At 51.0% G+C, this 17189-nt stretch overlaps 1 protein-coding gene across 3 annotated transcripts in view; it reads right to left on the reverse strand.

Annotated features, from left to right (window-relative positions):
• UBE2W (ubiquitin conjugating enzyme E2 W) overlaps positions 1 to 17189 on the reverse strand; it is a 508430-nt gene that overhangs the window by 392473 nt on the left and 98768 nt on the right. The window contains exon 1 of one of the 3 annotated variants that reach the window (XM_069621214.1): positions 2302 to 2408. The exons of the other annotated variants lie outside the window; for them this stretch is intronic. Within the exon in view, the coding sequence (XP_069477315.1) occupies positions 2302 to 2316 (15 nt within the window). The 5' untranslated portion in view covers positions 2317 to 2408. Of the gene's footprint in view, positions 1 to 2301; positions 2409 to 17189 lie in introns of those variants that run through there. 3 annotated transcript variants of the gene reach the window in all.

A 17189-nucleotide genomic window follows, 5' to 3' on the forward strand; every position in this document is an offset into this window, starting at 1 on the left:
TTATGGTGTTCCTCCGGCAGATGTTCCAACAGACTCGCTAGCCGATGCCACATCTCACTATCATAGCGAGCCATGATCGCCAACTAATTGGCCGTTTTCACCGTCGTCACCCCAACAGTCAAAACCTTTTTCCCGAAGGCATCCTGTCTCTTGGCATCACTGTCCGGAGGGGTAACACACTTGTGCCGACTCCTGACTTTACAGCTAGCCGCCGCCGCCACCGACTCAGGCGTGGGCAGCGACACTAAGCACTTCGGAGTAGAGTCCGGGGCCTTAACCATCTTCTCCAGCCTCCCTTTGACAGCTGGTTCAGAGAAGGGATGTCTCATCGTGTGCAGGCTCTCCTGCCACACGTGGACCAGTATAGGCACGGAGAACACAGCTTTCCGTCTCTTGCCCATGTGCTCAAACAGGAAGCATTCTTTCCGCTCTTTCTCGGGAGCCAACCCAAATTCCACACATGCCTTCGCCATCATGGCGTGGAACGCCCCAACATCGGGAGGAGACGGTTGTGCCGGACTACGAGGCTGCTCCACCTCACCGTCCGAATCCCACACCGGATCCCTCGACGGCGACGAAGAGCCAGTAGACATGGTCTCCCTAGGCACATTGTCTGAATCAGAGTCCAGCAGCTCACCCTCTTCAGGATGGGAACGTGGACGATCTTCACTCCCCGGCACAGGCACCGGCAACCCAGCCGACGAACGCGGTGGAACACCTGCAGCGTCGACAGGCCCCACCGGAATCACATTCAGAGGAGGCAACCTGGAATCCAGCTGGCCCAACAAGGATTGCAGCGTAGACAGGACCTGGAGAGACATCGCCTGCGGATACAACAGCTGGTAACTGGACAGACCAGCCCCCAAACCCATCGACGAAGGACCAACACACTGCAGGCCCAGGGCCGACGGAGCCAACACTGGATCCTCCACCTTCGACGACACCGAAAAAGCAGCAGTCTCTTGATGTAGAAGAGGAGTGTCAGAGTCAAAAGCAGAGGACTGCCACGCACCACTCGTCGGCAGCAAGCTGTCCGTATCCATCCTCAACGACAAGCACATCAGACCTTTATCAAACCCTGTCGTCGCCGATGACACAACTGTTGACGACAGCACCGGAGCTGGCAGAGAAACAGTCAATGATGGGACTCCCGTCGACGATGACTTAGTCAGGTAGATTTACCAGGCGATCCCGCCTGCCTGGCCCCACTGGACAGGAGCTTAGACTCTCTGAAGAGGAGTGTTTCTATGACGAGTCCTCGTTGGCCTTCACCTGCGACGCCGACTTCTCGGGCATGGTTCGACTGACCATGCTTGGGATGAAGACACCCCTTTCGACAGGTGTTTACTCGGGGCGACCACTCTTCTCGACCTGAGACCCAAGGGCAGGATGAGCCTTCTTAGCCGGAGGCTCAGCCAATGCCACGCAGCGATGATCCGCCACTTAAACAGGCCTCTCGGACGCCAGGCTACGACCCGACCCCACCTCTTGAGGCAGGGAAGGTACCCTCATTAGGCCAATACACCAACCGCTGATTGCGGTCCTGAAGCGTCGTCTGCGAAAACCCTTTACAGATCTAGCAAGAATCAGCAGTGATGGGCATATGGACTGCCTCTATTGCCTTTACCCCCGTCCCCCTCATACACCTTCAGCCCGATAGTCGCACAGGGCCGGAACAGAGACTTCTTCGTTCCTGAAGACATCGCAAAATCCAATAGCACAAGCACGTGCAAAAAACCACAACAAGCACGAGGTGATCCCAACATTTTGGAGTCAGTTGAAATCTGAAGGGAAGCCACGGTGCGGGGCTATTTATACCCTACGTCCTATTGGTGGTGGCTAAAGCACCCGATAGGACACTGAAGTGTCAAAGTTTTCCATAGGAAAACGCTAAGTTAAAATGACCAAGGTACCCAGCCTGGCGACAGGGAATATTCACAGCATGTGAATCCATGAAAGATCCGATGCTGGAGAAGTACTTTTCAAAGTTCCTGCATTTATCATCAAGATGCATATATGTGGTGTATTAGATGTTGGAGAAGGTTTTCTACAAATGTAATACATTGTTTGAAGCTAGTCATATTTGCTACACAACTCTGTTATTGCTAATGTACTCTATTCATTTTCACATTTTGTCACGTTTTGTTTGCCGTCACAAACATTTTACACTATTGTAGGCAAATCAGGTTTACTCTTAATTTAATTAACACCAATTATAAAAAGGGAGTAAAATACTTGCACCTCAAAACCATATATGAAGCGCAGAGGAGTATGAAATGTCTAGTGTAAACATCCACTAACCTTAACTTGGAGCATTGGTTAGCGGCAGCAAGGCCCTTGCTCGCACTTGAGTGATTGTCATTACACCAATCGCAGGGTTCGCAGCATCTTTCAATCTTCAAGACTACAAACCTAACATTCAAAACCCGACACTCCAGCCAGTGCGAGCATTGTACAAAAAAAAAAAATTGTTTCATTTGCAACTGAAATAGCAACTAAGCAAGACATGCCCTGGAAGAGGTAATCCAGATAAGAATGTAACTTTATGTTGTGGCTCATGCAGACTTTCGTCAACTTCTAAATAATTTACGGACTTCTGAAGGATCTAATGCTAACTGTCCAACAAACATTTGACCATGACATTCTGTGCATGAAGAGTAAGCCAAACGCTTAGGTGCACATCTGTTCCATTGGTGAGAGGGTGCTGATTCACTCTGTGCTTGATCTGTCAATTGTGAAATATCTGCTTTTCTGTCACAATGTGGCCCGACACATGAGAATCATTTCCAAATGGTTAGCTTTTTGCACGCAGGATGTCACATACTTTGTACTCGCTTGCAAAGGGGAAAACTCATACTCCCTTGAAATTGCATTTACGCTCAAAGTTTAAAAATAGGGAGTAAAATACTCACAACCTCAACATTTTATCTGGAGCAATGACATGTAAAATGAATGATGAAATGCAATAGTTGCATCTCATTTGGAGGTTATATTTGTTGCATACTATGTATAAGCGGCTTATTGTGCAGCTGAGAGACAATGTGAGCAAGGTCATATCACAGAAACAGAGGTGGCAACAGAGAAAGATTTTGTGGCAGTAAAGCGACAGTAACTGATGTAGTGGCCGCAATATGAAATTGCGGCAAATATAGCCTTAGACTAAATGAGAGGTAGCAGCAAAACAGAAGAAACATAAAAAGGGTAAGCATTTAAAAAGAATGTAACAAGAGAAGACAGGAAGCAACAGGACAAGAGACAAAGGATTCAACAGAAAGTCAGCAAAAGAAAGAGGGTACAATGAATGTCCATTTCTGGGAGCATGCCATTGTTTAGGAAAGAAGTTAGTTACCAACTGGTAATATTCTTTCGACTGGATGTTCCTCCAACGTATTCCACATCTTTGACATGTAAAGGCCACAGCTGTGTTACTTCGTAAATCTTTCGGCAGACGGCGTCCTGCATCGATGGCTCCGGGTCGAAGTCCCTCGAAGACCTCCGTCGAGGGTGACGTCACTGGATGTTATAAATAGGACGTACGGCACCCGTAGCCTCAGTATGTTTTTTCCTCCAGAATGTGTGACATGCTCGATACAATGGGCCTCATTACGAGTTTGGCCTTAGCCGTGCCCGTTTTACAGGCACGGCTACCGCCAAACTCACTACCGGCACCACCCGCGTTTGGGCAATAACCGGCCCATTTCAAGTTGAATGGGCCGGTAATGCCGGGCTCGCGATCCCCATTCTGCCGCATAGGGCAGAATGGGGTGGAGAGCATGGTTCCACCGGCACCGTTGATAACAGTGCCGGTGCAATTACGAGTTCTGCTCACGTGTGCCGCACAGCCCGCCAGGGGCGGTCAGGCACCAGCTAGCAGAACTCTTAATTCGGCGGTACAGTATGAACAGTGCCGGTGCCTTACCGGCACCGTTCATATCGGAAACGCCAACATTATAATAAGGCCCAATGCCTGCTTGACTGCACAGGGAACGTAAGCTGGAATAACATAAGAAATTCTCCACAGGGGAAGGCTGGGAAGGCGATGTAGAATACGTTGGAGGAACATCCAGTCAAAAGAACCCTACCAGTTGGTAAGTAACTTGTTCTTCGAATGGATTGTGTCCTCTAACGCATTCCAAATCTTTGACAGACTCCCAAAGCAGTACCAGAAAATGGAGGTGGGAAAATAATTTAGAATGCTCAATCAGATGGCAGAATAAAGAACCGCTTTACCAAAGGCCATATCTTGACCATGGAGGGTATCCAGGGAGTAATGTTCGACGAAGGTGTGGATAGAAGCCCATGTTGCTGTGTCACAAATATTCCTAATAGGAACTCCCCGCTGTAGGACTGTGGAAGTAGCAACTTCCCTAGTGGAATGAGCTCGCAAAGTCTTAAAGCCAGACCACGGAGTTGGACGAGTCGAACAAGACATATTCATGAGGAATACATGAGGCGCGCCGAGTTCTCGAAGCAAACACATTTGCGGAAAAAACGGAACCGAGGCTACAGGCGCCGTGCGCCCTATTTATAACATCCGGTGATGTCACCCTCGACGGAGGCCTTCGAGGGACATCGACCCCACAGGACGCCTTCTGCTGAAAAATGTCCAACATTTCAAAGATGTGGAATACGTTGGAGGGCACAATCCATTCAAAAGCAAGCTCTGCTATCTTTCAGGCACTCAAAGTGGTCAGAGGGAAATCCTGACACCCAGTAACTTCCACTGTGCGAATTCCAATATTGACCTGAGATGACAGAGTAAAGGGAATGCCCTACACTAAAATCACCTAATTCCTGACCGAAATATCAGGAACAACAACTTAGACAGTCTTTCAGATCATGTTCTGATAACCTTACTTTTGCACCATCTTTAGGATCCAGCCTCTTAACTCTTCTCTTGAACAAATACATGATCCTGCCATTGGATATTAACAACAACCCGGGAATCACATGCTTCAACTATGCAGATGATAGTTTACACATTCTTACAAATTCACAAACAACAAACCAGACCTCTCATGGCATGCCTTTTGCACATGAACTCTTAGATGAACACCGTGGGGCTCTGCACACTAAAGGCTCCAGATCAAAAGTAGGATTCACCTCAAACCCCTATAGTGCCTTTCAGGGCAGAGGGAAATTCACACACTACCATTGAGAAGAACAAGTTACTCTCTTACATGGTAACATTCTTTCGATGGGATGGTCCGACGACGTATTCCATATCTATGCCGGGTAATGTCCACAGCTGTGCTGCTTTGGAAAATTTTCGGCGTCTTCGTCGATGACGTCGATGCGCCGTCTCCGAGGACCTCCTTCGATGTCACCCGATGTGATAAGTAGGACGCACAACGCCCCGTAGCCTCAGTTGTAGTTTTTTCCCCCAGAACGTGTGACACCGGTTTTCTGCATGTCAGACACACAAGGCCTTGCGGACCGCAAGCTGCAATCGCATAAGAAATTCTGCAGCCGGGAAGGTAGGGAGGGAGCGATATGGAATACGTCGTCGGACCATCCCATCGAAAGAACATTACCAGGTAAGAGAGTAACTTGTTCTTCGAGGGGATTGGGTCCTCCGACGTATTCCATATCTATGACAGACTCCCAAAGCAGTATCAAGCAAGGAGGTGGGAAAAGAATTTGGAACACAAATTTAGCATGCCCAATCAAGTGCGGAATAAAGGACTGCCTTGCCAAAGGCCAGATCCTGCCCTTGGATGGAATCGAGGGAGTAGTGACGTACAAAAGTATGTACCGAAGCCCAGGTGGCTGCATCACAGATGTGACTAATAGGAACACCCCTCTGCAGGGCAGTAGACGCAGCCACTCCCCTGGTAGAATGGGCCCGCAAGCCAGCCGGAGGGTCCTTACCCGCCAGGCGGTAACACTCGGAGATAGCTAAAATAATCCAACGAGACAAAGTCTGTTTCGTCCCAAACGCTTTCCAGCGTGACCAATGAAAAGTTGATCGTCCACTCCGACCCGCAACATGCGCGAAATATAAAAGCTCAACGCTCTCCTAGGATCAAGCCTATGGAGCCTCTCCTCTTCCTTACCAGGATGTGGAGGAGGATAGAACGCCGGAAGAACAACCTTCTGGCTCAAATGGAATTCCGAAACCACCTTCGGAAGAAAGGAAGGACGCACTCTAAGGACAACCCTGTCCTTATGAAACACAGTGAAGGGTGGCTTAACTGAAAGTGCCTGTAACTCACTCACTCTGCCAGCGGAAGTAACCGCAACCAAAAACACAGTTTTCAGAGTTAATAGTCTCAAAGGGCAAGAATGCAAAGGCTCAAACGGAGCACCCACAAGAAACTTAAGAACAAGGTTCAAATCCCAACCCGGCACCAGAAAAGGTGATGGAGGGAACACATTAGTGAGCCCTTTCAAAAACTGAGAAATTAAAGGAATCTTAAAATAGGAACATTCTTCAGACGAGGGCTTAAATATGGACAGCGCCGCCAGGTAACCTTTAATGGTCCCCACTTGCAAGCCCCTGTGGGCCAAGGAAAGCAAAAAAGACAGAATCATAGGAATGTCACACTCAAAAGGATCCACATTCTTAACTCTGCACCAGTCGCAGAACTTCCGCCAACGGTACAGAGACTTTGTTGACGGCCGCCTGGCCGAGAGCAACACCTCCATCACGTCTTCAGGGAGGTCCCAATCCTTATACCTCAACCTTTCAGAAGCCAAGCGTGAAGGTTGAGGGATCCGACCTCTGGATGGAGAACCTGACCCACGTCCCGTGAGAGCAGATCGTCTCGGTAGGGAAGACGACGTGGAGGGCAGATGGACAAGTCGAGAAGGTCCGGGTACCACGTCCTCCGGGCCCACGCCGGAGCAATGAGGATCATGCGAGAACCGAACCTCCGTAACCTCCGCAGTACTTGCGGGATGACGGGGACTGGAGGAAACGCATACAGCTGTGGGAATGACCACTCCACCACGAACGTGTCTAAGGCTCCTTTTGGAGGAAATTCCCACGAGCAGAACCTTTCGCACTTCCGGTTGACACTGGAGGCGAAGAGATCCACTTGAGGGCGAAGATCTCCAGGAGAATCTGAGCCAGCTCCCACTCATGAGAGATCGTGCTCTGCCTGCTCAGAGCGTCCGCCGTCTCGTTGTCATCTCCGGCCAGATGAACAGCAGAGATCGAAACTTCCTGCTGGATGGCCCAGAACTCGAGCTGCATCGCCTCCCTGCACAGAGAAAGTGACCCTGCCCCCCCTTTTTGTTGAGGTAGTGCATGGCCACTGTGTTGTCCGTTAGAATCAGGACACTCTTTCCTCGCACAGTCGGCAGAAAAGCCTTCAGGGCTAGCCTGACGGCCCTCAGCTCCAACAGATTGATATGGAGTCTGGACTCCGACGGAGACCAACAACCGCTGACTGTCAACTCGTTGGCATGAGCTCCCCATCCCGTGAGGGATGCGTCCGTCAAGATCGTCACCTCCGGCCAGGGCAGCCAAAATGGGGCCCCCCTTCATCAGATTGCCTTCGACGGCCCACCACAGAAGGTCCTGGGCGACCGAGGGCGGCACCTGAACAGGGTCCGATATCCTGCCGGAGGACTGAGACCACTGGAGCTTGAGTGCCCATTGCAAAGATCTCATCAGCAACCTGGCCTCTGGCACCAGAAGAATGCAGGATGCCATGAGGCCGAGCAGTCTTGAGAACTCGGACACTGGGAGTCTGGCCAAGTTGAAACTTGTGCACCATCTGCTGAATGTGAAGAGCCCTCACCTGGGGAGGAAAACACAGCCCCGGGGATGTTTCGAGCACTGCTCTGATGTACTGGAGCCGCTGTGTTGGCGTCAAATGGGACTTCTTTAAATTGAGGGAGAAGCCCAGCCTGTGAAGGGAGCGGCAGGTGACGGACAGATGATCCAGGACTTGCTCGGGAGAGCTCCCCCTGATCAACCAATCATCCAGGTAGGGGTAGACGTGAATCCCCCCTTTCCTGAGATGAGCTGCCACCACCACCATGAGCTTGGTGAAAACCCTCGGGGTGGAGGTCAATCCGAACGGCAGGACCCGAAACTGAAAGTTCGAGTCGCCAACCTCGAACCTCAGGTACTTCTTGTGCTTGGGATGGATCGGCACATGGAAGTAAGCGTCCTTGAGGTCGAGACACACCAACCAGTCCTGAAGTTGGAGGGCCTGGAGGACTTGAGAAAGAGTAACCATCTTGAACTTGTCCTTCCTGAGGAGTTTGTTCAAACCGCGCAAGTCCATGATGGGTCTCAATCCCCCGTCTTTCTTCGAAATCAAAAAAGGGGGAATACCATCCCTTGTTCCTCTCCGCTACAGGCACCAGTTCTATGGCGCCTTTCTCCAGTAGGGCGTGAATTTCCTGCGCAAGGAGCGGATCTGGACTCTTCAAAGAGAGGTTCCCAGGTGGATTGTCGCGAGGCCTCTGCCGAAAGGGAAGACAGTAGCCGTGGGTTATGATCTCCAGAACCCACACATCTGAAGTAATGGCACACCACTCTACAAGATGCTGCGCCAGCCTTCCCCCAACCTGCGAACCATGGGACCTGGCCTCATGACTGAGTGGTAGCGGCTGCGGCGTTGCCTGAAGGCAACGAGGCAACTGCCCGAGCGGCCTTGGCACCTCGAGTACCCCATTTTCCACCTCTGGCACTCTTACGGTGGCCTCTGACTGACAGCTCCTCTCGCTTTACTGAAGGATGAGTAATAGCGAAAGGAACCTCCCCTCCATTGTTGTCCCCTAAGACGAAAAGGTGGAGGTTGTCGAACTGCAGCGCCCAACGACTTTGCTGCAGCTTTGGAGGTCTGCAACCTCTCAAGGCTCTCGTCAGCCTTGCTGCCAAAAAGATGTTCACCGTCAAAGGGCATGTTGAGGAGCCGGGACTGCACATAAGGAGTGAACCCAGACTTCCGCAACCACACAAACCTGCGTATTACGGTGCTCGCCGCCATGGACCGGCTGACACAATCTGCCATGTCCAAACCCGACTAAACGGCCTCACACATGGTATCCTTGCCATACTGAACCATAGCAAGGAAACCATCCCGTTCGTCCACTTCGGGAATATGTTCAGCCGCTAATGCAACACAGTTCCACAGAGTGTGTGTGAAACGAGACAAGGCACATATGGAGTTGGCTGCCTGAAGCGCCATAAGAAAACACTTTGGTAGGGTACGACGCCTGCTTTGCCGGGGCCGTAGCCCCCTGCACCACCAAACTCTCCGGAGTGGGGTGCCTGGACAAGTAGCAGGGGTCGCTACTGGCTGGACGGTATTTTTGCGACAAAGACTTGCCCACTGCCGAGAGACTCTCCGGAGCAGTCCAAGCCGCCGCCACCCTTCTCTGCAGAGCCATATGAAACGGCAGTACCGGGTCAGTGGGGGGACCAAGATCAAGGATGTCCGTGAGATCATACTGAACAAACTCCCCTGGGGGAGCCGACCAGCCCAAGTACTCGGTGACCCGAGACATAAGGCGCCGGTACGAAGAATCGGCATGAGTGCCAGGCTCCGGCCTACAAAACTCCACCTCCAGAGAGGTGTCCAGTCCACTGGCGTCATGCAGTGACTCGCTCAGGTCATCAAACTGGCTATGGCCCGAGAGAAGCTCATCTGGCACCGGAACCAAGCCTTCATCAGAGCCTTCATCACCCTCTGAAATGTACTCCAGGCGATGAGAGGAAGACACCTGGGGACCAAACTATGCCTAACCTTAGCCAGAGCCTTTCTAGGGGCTAACCCCGTACCACGGGGCCCCTCCGACACCACCGCCTTGAAAGGCGTCGAGGGCGCTGAACGAGTCGGCGCCGAGAGAATCGGCGTCGACGTCAGCTGCAGTGCCGCCAGCATCGACGGCGTCGACACAGGCCTGGAAGCCAGAGCTCCAAGCGTGTCTTTCGACGACCTAGGTGCCGACAACGTCGACGACCCACTCGGAGGCGGAGCCTCGAGAGAGAGATTGTCGACTACCTCGGCGCCACAGGCGTTGACATCTTCCTCGAAGACGGCACAGAATCACGCAGTCTGGAGCACGTCGAGGACCAGGACCTGGAACGGGCATGGTGAGAACGGCTACCCTTGTCCGAGCGGGACCTCTCCCGCGAGCCGTGCCGACCACCCGACCCCGAAGGCGTACGGGCGTTGTCTCTTGACCGGTGCCGACTCACCCCACTCGGAGGCGCGGACGGACCGGTGCCCTGCGATTCGAGAATCGCCAACATTTTGTTCCCGAAGAAAGCCCATTCCTCCAGTGTCGCTTGCATGGTGGGATAAGCGACCCGCCGACGGGCGGAGTCCTCGGAAGAGGACGGGGAAGGCGACAGATGCCGCCGCTTCCGGGAATGCCGCGAAGAGGCAGAGGAGTGGCGAGACCGACTCCTGGAAGGAGACCCACTGGACTTCCGACGATGACGCGGAGAGTCGCCTCTCGAGTCATCCGTTGAAAGCCCCGTAGACCTCGACTTCCGGGGCTTAGACACCCGACCTACCGACAACTTCTTCTTGCGCTCCCGCAAGGCCTTGGCCGTGAGCGTCTGGCAGTCAACACAGTCGTCCGTATCGTGGGCCTCCCCGAGGAACCAGAGGCAGGCGTTGTGTGAGTCCGTGATCGACATCTTGGACCCACAGTCCCCGCATTTCTTGAAGCCCGGACGCGGGGTGGAAGAAGAGCTAGACATCGTTTCACGAACAGGTTTCCACAAAAACCAAACCGGTTCAAAGGAACCGAGAAGACTACAACAAACTCCAAAGAGTCGAGGCGTACCGAGATTCACGAAGTGAACATTTTCGCGGAAAAAGCAGAACTGAGGCTATGGGCGTCGTGCGTCCTACTTATCACATCGGGTGACGTCAGCCGTCGGAGGAGGTCCTCGGGGACGGCGCATCGAAGTCATCGACGCAGGAAGCAGACGCCGAAAATTTGCCGAAGTAGCAGAGCTGTGGACATTACCTGTCAGATATGGAATACGTCGGAGGACCCAATCCCCTTGAACAATGTTCTAGTAACAGTACCAAGGTTCAATCGGAAATGGCAGAGGATCCTCCTTCTCATGGAATCATAGCAACCAAACTGGAAACTCTATGCCTAATCACTTGAGCACACAAGTTCACCCCGGGAAATAAAAACAGGTTATTCAACTGACACCAGCAAAAGAAGAGCACCAAATCCTTAAGCAACCTTACACCTATTGGCACCAATATCATACAAGTGAAGAAAAAATTCTATCAAAATTAGAGGAACCCATATACACCATGCCAGCAAAGCCACTGGTAATATAAGCACATCTAGGTGACTAGATGCCACAAAACTTTAAGTGACTCAAACACAGCAAACGTCCATCAAACTGCCATATTCCGCTCAGTGGAATTCCCCAATCACCTCAATACCAGCCAGAGCCAACTCCTCAACTCGCCCACATGTGGCACTTGTGTATCTACCCCTCGTGTCCCCAACCAACTTCTTCTAAAACCCATCATCTTTCCCTGTACACACACAGCTACCAGATGCCTTTCCGTTACATCAACATTAATCAAGATACAACTAAGCATTCCGCTTTAGTCCCATCACAAACCTACCCAACACATAACCTGGTAACTCAGAACAAAAGCGCTTTAACTTATCAGACCTTGGGTACACCGCCACTCAGATAATAGTGGGGAGGTGGTGAGAGAGAGTGAGAGAGTGAGAGAGTGAGAGAGTGAGAGAGTGAGAGAGTGAGAGAGTGAGAGAGTGAGAGAGTGAGAGAGTGAGAGAGTGAGAGAGTGAGAGAGTGAGAGAGTGAGAGAGTGAGAGAGAGAGTAAAACAGGCAGACATCCTAATATCGCTGGAACCCACCTTCACGAAACATTCAAGTAGAAACACTTCCGGAAGGAATAAAGTAGCTAAGCTTACACCCTTTATGCCTTCACTGAAAAACCAGGTTTGAGGCAGACAGTAGGGATTACCTGTTCTTAATTGTAAGGATGTCAAAAATTACACTCACAGCAGAATGAATACACCAGTCTAGGGAAATAAGGTAAAACAACAGCGATCTTGTAAGGATCACCAGTTCAAATTTTACAAAAGGAGGATGTTAGCAAAGGACTCTGCTGCCTGAACGGTCTTCTCCTGTCCCTCTCCCCGTTCCTTTCTTTTCAAAGTGGTTTCAGGCAGGGGTTTATAAAGGCCTGGCTTGCTGTTGTGTTGTCACTGGACCTGGATCATGGCTTCATCCCAATTTGTCCTTATTCCATAATAGGGATGCTCCAAAGCCTTCTTTCTTCATTGTCAGCGGTTTCGTCAGAGCATGCTGTTCTACATTTTGCTAGCTATGCAAAAACATACTGCAGCTCTGCAGACTTTTACAAACCTTGAGGCCTAGCCCAAGGAAAAACGAAGCATTTTTATATACAAACAATTTTAATTCATTATATCCATATTTCACTCCTACTAATGTTATCTGGGTCCTGTAGTCATCCACACTTAATACTTCTAATTAATTCCAATCTGCATTTTGCCACACAAAAACACGAGTCCTATTTTTAACATGCATGGACTCTTAATGGACAGTGGACATCTGGTGAGTCAGTTTGTGCTGGCCACCATGGTGACGGACACCGCATACTAAGCCTGCGGACTGGAAAGTAGTGTTTGCTGGTGTTCTGCTCTATTCTGCACTGCAGCTTTAATTTGGGAGCCCTTCTGTGCACCGTGTGACCTGACAATATAACCCATGCCCCCACCACGAAGCAAGGAAGTGGTGTTAGCTGTTGGAGCAAGCAACCAGGATGCCAGGAAGAGTTATACCACTCCAGGGACCATGGTGCTACAGCTGAGAAGCGCCCCCTGGAACGAGAACACACGTGGGGCTCTAAATGATAGCGCATTGCAACGCTCTGCAGCTATGAATGATTTGGTTGCCACAAGTGAAAGGATTTCACAGAGCCTGACTCGGGATGGGCCGAGCCCTTCAAGGTGTCCCGTGAGGGAGACGCGATCTGCCCAGAATTCACTGCCGATTGAAAACCTATTTGAAAGTGCAATCTCTGCTGGGCCGCCGTGAGGGAGACGCGGTAAATTTTGAATCCAATGTTAATAGAAAACGGAGATACAATCGATAGTACAGTGCGGGATTCGCTGACATCTCTATCATGCTCCGTGCGAGAGACGCAGACAGATAAGAGCGTATTACTGATAAAGGGAGAAACGGAACCACCTGGTGTGATCGGGTGGCCATCTAGTCTTCTGCTGGAGGGCGTGTCAGCGGCACTGCCCCCAGTTGTGCGTGTCGGCTCAGTTTCAGCAGCACCACCAGTGGTGGAAAGGAGAACTCCGGTTAATCAAAATCAAAGGGATATCCAACCAGACCCGCCCGCGCCAGAGGGACTTGGGAACCGTACTCCCAGGATCTTTCAGTCTGTAGACCATAAACTTGCCCATACAAACCGCAGCGCCATGGCGCAACTTCAGCAGGAAGCCTGTAACCCATTACCCTTGCAAGTCTCCTCTACTTTAAAACAAGGAACTAAAGAAATGCTTATCTAGCAGTGCAATTGACAAAAGGAATTTTCTATGTGGATTGAAAAAAATAGCACGTTAAACTTTTTTTTTTTTCAAAAAGACTATGCATATCCTATTAAGGAGTGACTAACTGCACTTGTGAAAAGTGCAGACTTGACCGTTTTTCCTGTGGGGAATCTAAGCTCTAGGACTAAGGTAAGGGAGGTGAAATCGGTTTAACAACAAAAAGAGATATATCTCAGCAGCTCCATTTGAGCAACACAGTGAGGAAAGAACTGTGGCCCTGGAGGGAAGCTACCCCCCGACCTAACCCAATAAGGACAGGCTTTGGTTTGCCTATCTAACACAGAGGCTTCGAGCTTTGCCAAGAGATTATCCGACTGCAGCTCATCTACTTAAATTTCTCCCTCGCTACCAGAGTCACACTGCTCATCATGGCAGAATCAAACCATCAGAAATGGGAAGAAACCAAAAGAAAAAAGGAGTCATTTTCAATAGAGGGTGATGGCGTAGCTATCTATTTCACTGGCCCCATTTAACAAATGAGGCCATTCACGACTTCTTGCAAGAGCAGGTCAACCAAATAGCAGGAATACAGAACAAACTGATGGGCTTGGAAGGGTTTGTCCTAAAGGTTGAAGGAATGTTAAATAATGAAGCAGAAAGCTTTCGGCAAAGACAAAACCGGCTATGTGACGTGGTGAGATGTGAATCTAGGGTCCTTATTGATGTAAGCCATCCTAGAATATTGTAAGTGGCTGAGGGCACAAGTGAAAATAGTGCAGCCCTCTCCCGAGAAGATTCTCAAAATGCCAGTGCCACAAGCCTTTCTCTCTCAGTCCCTTTGCTGAAAGCACAGAAGTGGTGGAAATCCCAATAAGGCAACAACCAGAACTGCAAACATTAAAGGAAGGAAATACATTTTCAATATTCAAACCAGCGAACAATCCGGGAGTTCCCAAGGCACACCAGAAGAAGAAATCTGATAAAAACGTAGGGGGAAAAAAAAAAAAGAAAATCTAAAAATGAAACAACTAAACATAAGCAGAAACTTAATGGCTGAAGGGAATTTGTTAGAAATCTAAGAATCCGGGGGGCGCTGTTGCACAGCTGAGGAATGGCCGCCTTATTATTTTGCTCTGTTCTGGGCGACATCCTTAATGCCAATTAATCCTTGCTGGTGCGACTTCACGCTTCGGGAAGCAATTAAACCGATTGCAGGGAACCCAAAGCAGGAACTGTCCAACTGCCAGATATCCTCGCAACCCAGAGGCAGCGGAAACCACATTTCCAGTGCAACAGTGGGATTCTGACCCACGACCTGCCTCCAACTTCCCAGGGAGACGGTGTGCCTGCAGAGTGGAGACTGAGGCCGTAGTGGGGGAGGAGCCACAGGTACATTGCTCTGCGGGAGAGGGCGGCATCCTCCCCAATATTCCTCACCCTGCGGGACTGGCAGGGACCAGACCGGAGGGGTCTTGGTTGTGGTACAAACCCCCCCCGTTCGTGACGCCAACTACATCGCCTTCCCTCTGTGTGGCTGCACGGGCCGCTCAATCGCAAGACCCCGGAGCTCGCTGTGGAGACTTCAGGGTGCACCCACCCTACCTTGCCCTGCCCTGATCAGCGATCGATGGGTCACGCTCCCAGCGGGAAGAGAATCCACAACCCGTCAAGAGACGCGGGCCAATGCAGCCGTGAGGAGCCCTGCTGCGCAAGACGACTGCTACTCCATTCAGATGGCAAATTGTGGCAGTGGTGGGCAGGAGGCTCCTGCCTGATCCAGACTCCAGGTATCCAGCCCCACCCGGCCCCCGCACCTCAATCTGGGTGCAAGAAGCTGAAACACCATTTGGCCAAGCGGGAGGGCCATTACTGTATTCTTGTCCTGGGTTGGAGAGGGGGCTGCCATACTCCCGTCTGCCACTGAGGTAATCTGTCTGCAATTCGCTCTTGGCCGGGCCGTTTCATACGACAGTCCAACAAAATTCTCACTCCTACGTCTCCCGTACAGCCTGCCTCACCTTCTGCAGCTGGATTAAGGGAATTGGAGTTGTCGGCAGCTCCCTCCAAACGTGCCAACTAATGGCTTCTGGTTGCAGATGATCTCAACCCACCCTGCCATTATGAAGGAAACCGGGGAGTCAAGTGTAGACTGTAAGGACAAGGCGACACCACATGCTTCCACAGCTATGGCACTCTCCTTTGTGAAGTGGGCACAACCCCAGCAGGCTCCCCCGCTCACCGTAACTCATAGGGTGAATCGCCTCTGCATCTAATTGGAGCCCCTACAGGTTTGGACATTCTGGTACCCATAGACTACCTAAATAGAGGGGTGGGGAGGCCCAAGTTAGGGCCTACACATACAGAGGATTACTCTACTATGGGGGAAGGATACAATCCATTATCTTACATGCAGGGTACTGAACTCCAGCATCCCAGTGAGAAGGTGCTGGAAGTACCGGGCCTGGCCCTGGGAGGCACCACAACATAAATAGCACAAACTGCCTGGCTGGTGACCCCTACCTCTTCATAAGATCACCTTGCCAGACCATATTGGCTGTGTACCAACTGAACTGTGCCCTGTGGATAACTATCCTGCCTACTTCTCAGAGGCCTAGATTCTGAAACCGATCCCGCCGGACCATGCCCGCAGGACATAGCCCAGCTGAGACAGATTTCCTTCTACCCATTGCACTGGACTGTGAGTAGAGGTGGGGTCACCCTCCCTCCTACCTCTATGACTTTCAAGTCATGTCTGTTGTCCACATCGTCAGTCAGACTCGATGCTCCCCTGCCATACTTTATTCCTCTACGTCCCTTCCGGAGTACTGCCTTCCCTGCAGCATCCACGGTCTCGGTCTCTGCTCTGTTGGCCAGTGATTCTCAGGTGGACCACAGGGGAACGTATAGTCATGACTAAAGGCGCCAGAAGGAAACGGAGTTCTATCAACATGTTTACGAAACCACCACCCAAGTCAAATGAGGCCCAGCCGGAAACCAATGCCCTCCCTGGGGTGTCTACTAAACCTAGCGAACTAGAAAAAATTATGGAATATATGCAGGACGGATTTACTACTCTTCACACGAAACTGACTATATAAGTGGGACCATCAGCTCTATCAAAGCCTGGTTGGAGAAGACAGATACCCGGGTGACAGAGGTGGAGTCCAGAGTTGGCCTAGCAGAAGATAACATCGACGCACTTAGATCAGGAGGTAACCTCACTGTCCAGGCAAATCCAGGTCGTTAGTAAAAAGAATGAAGACCTGGAGTCAAAATCCACCCAGATGCAATTACCTGCGCATTATTAGCGTCCCTGAAGATAATAAAAATCAACGGCCCCATGGAGAACTATGTGGAGCACACCCTACTCTCCATGCCCGACTTCCCGAAGCTCTCACCACAGTTCACGATTGAACAAGCTCACCGATTCCTGGTCGCAAAGCCCAGGCCCAGTGCTCCCCCCCGTCCAATAATAGCCAGAGTGCTAAGCTACCGCGAGAGAGACGCCCAGCTGCGTGCGGCCAGTTCAAAAGGCGAACCCCTGGAGCATCAATTGATTCACATATGAATGGATTACTCACGTTCTCGTACTGTACTCTCAGATGGTTGCTCAGCTCGGTTCCTACACGTGTAACCCCCGCCGTGGCTCAGGCTGCTACGACATTCACCATACAATGCCTCTCAAACT

The sequence above is a fragment of the Ambystoma mexicanum genome, chromosome 5q, assembly GCF_040938575.1.
Source record: "Ambystoma mexicanum isolate Mex_15411 chromosome 5q, UKY_AmexF1_1, whole genome shotgun sequence".
NCBI classification, from domain to species: Eukaryota; Metazoa; Chordata; class Amphibia; order Caudata; family Ambystomatidae; genus Ambystoma; species Ambystoma mexicanum.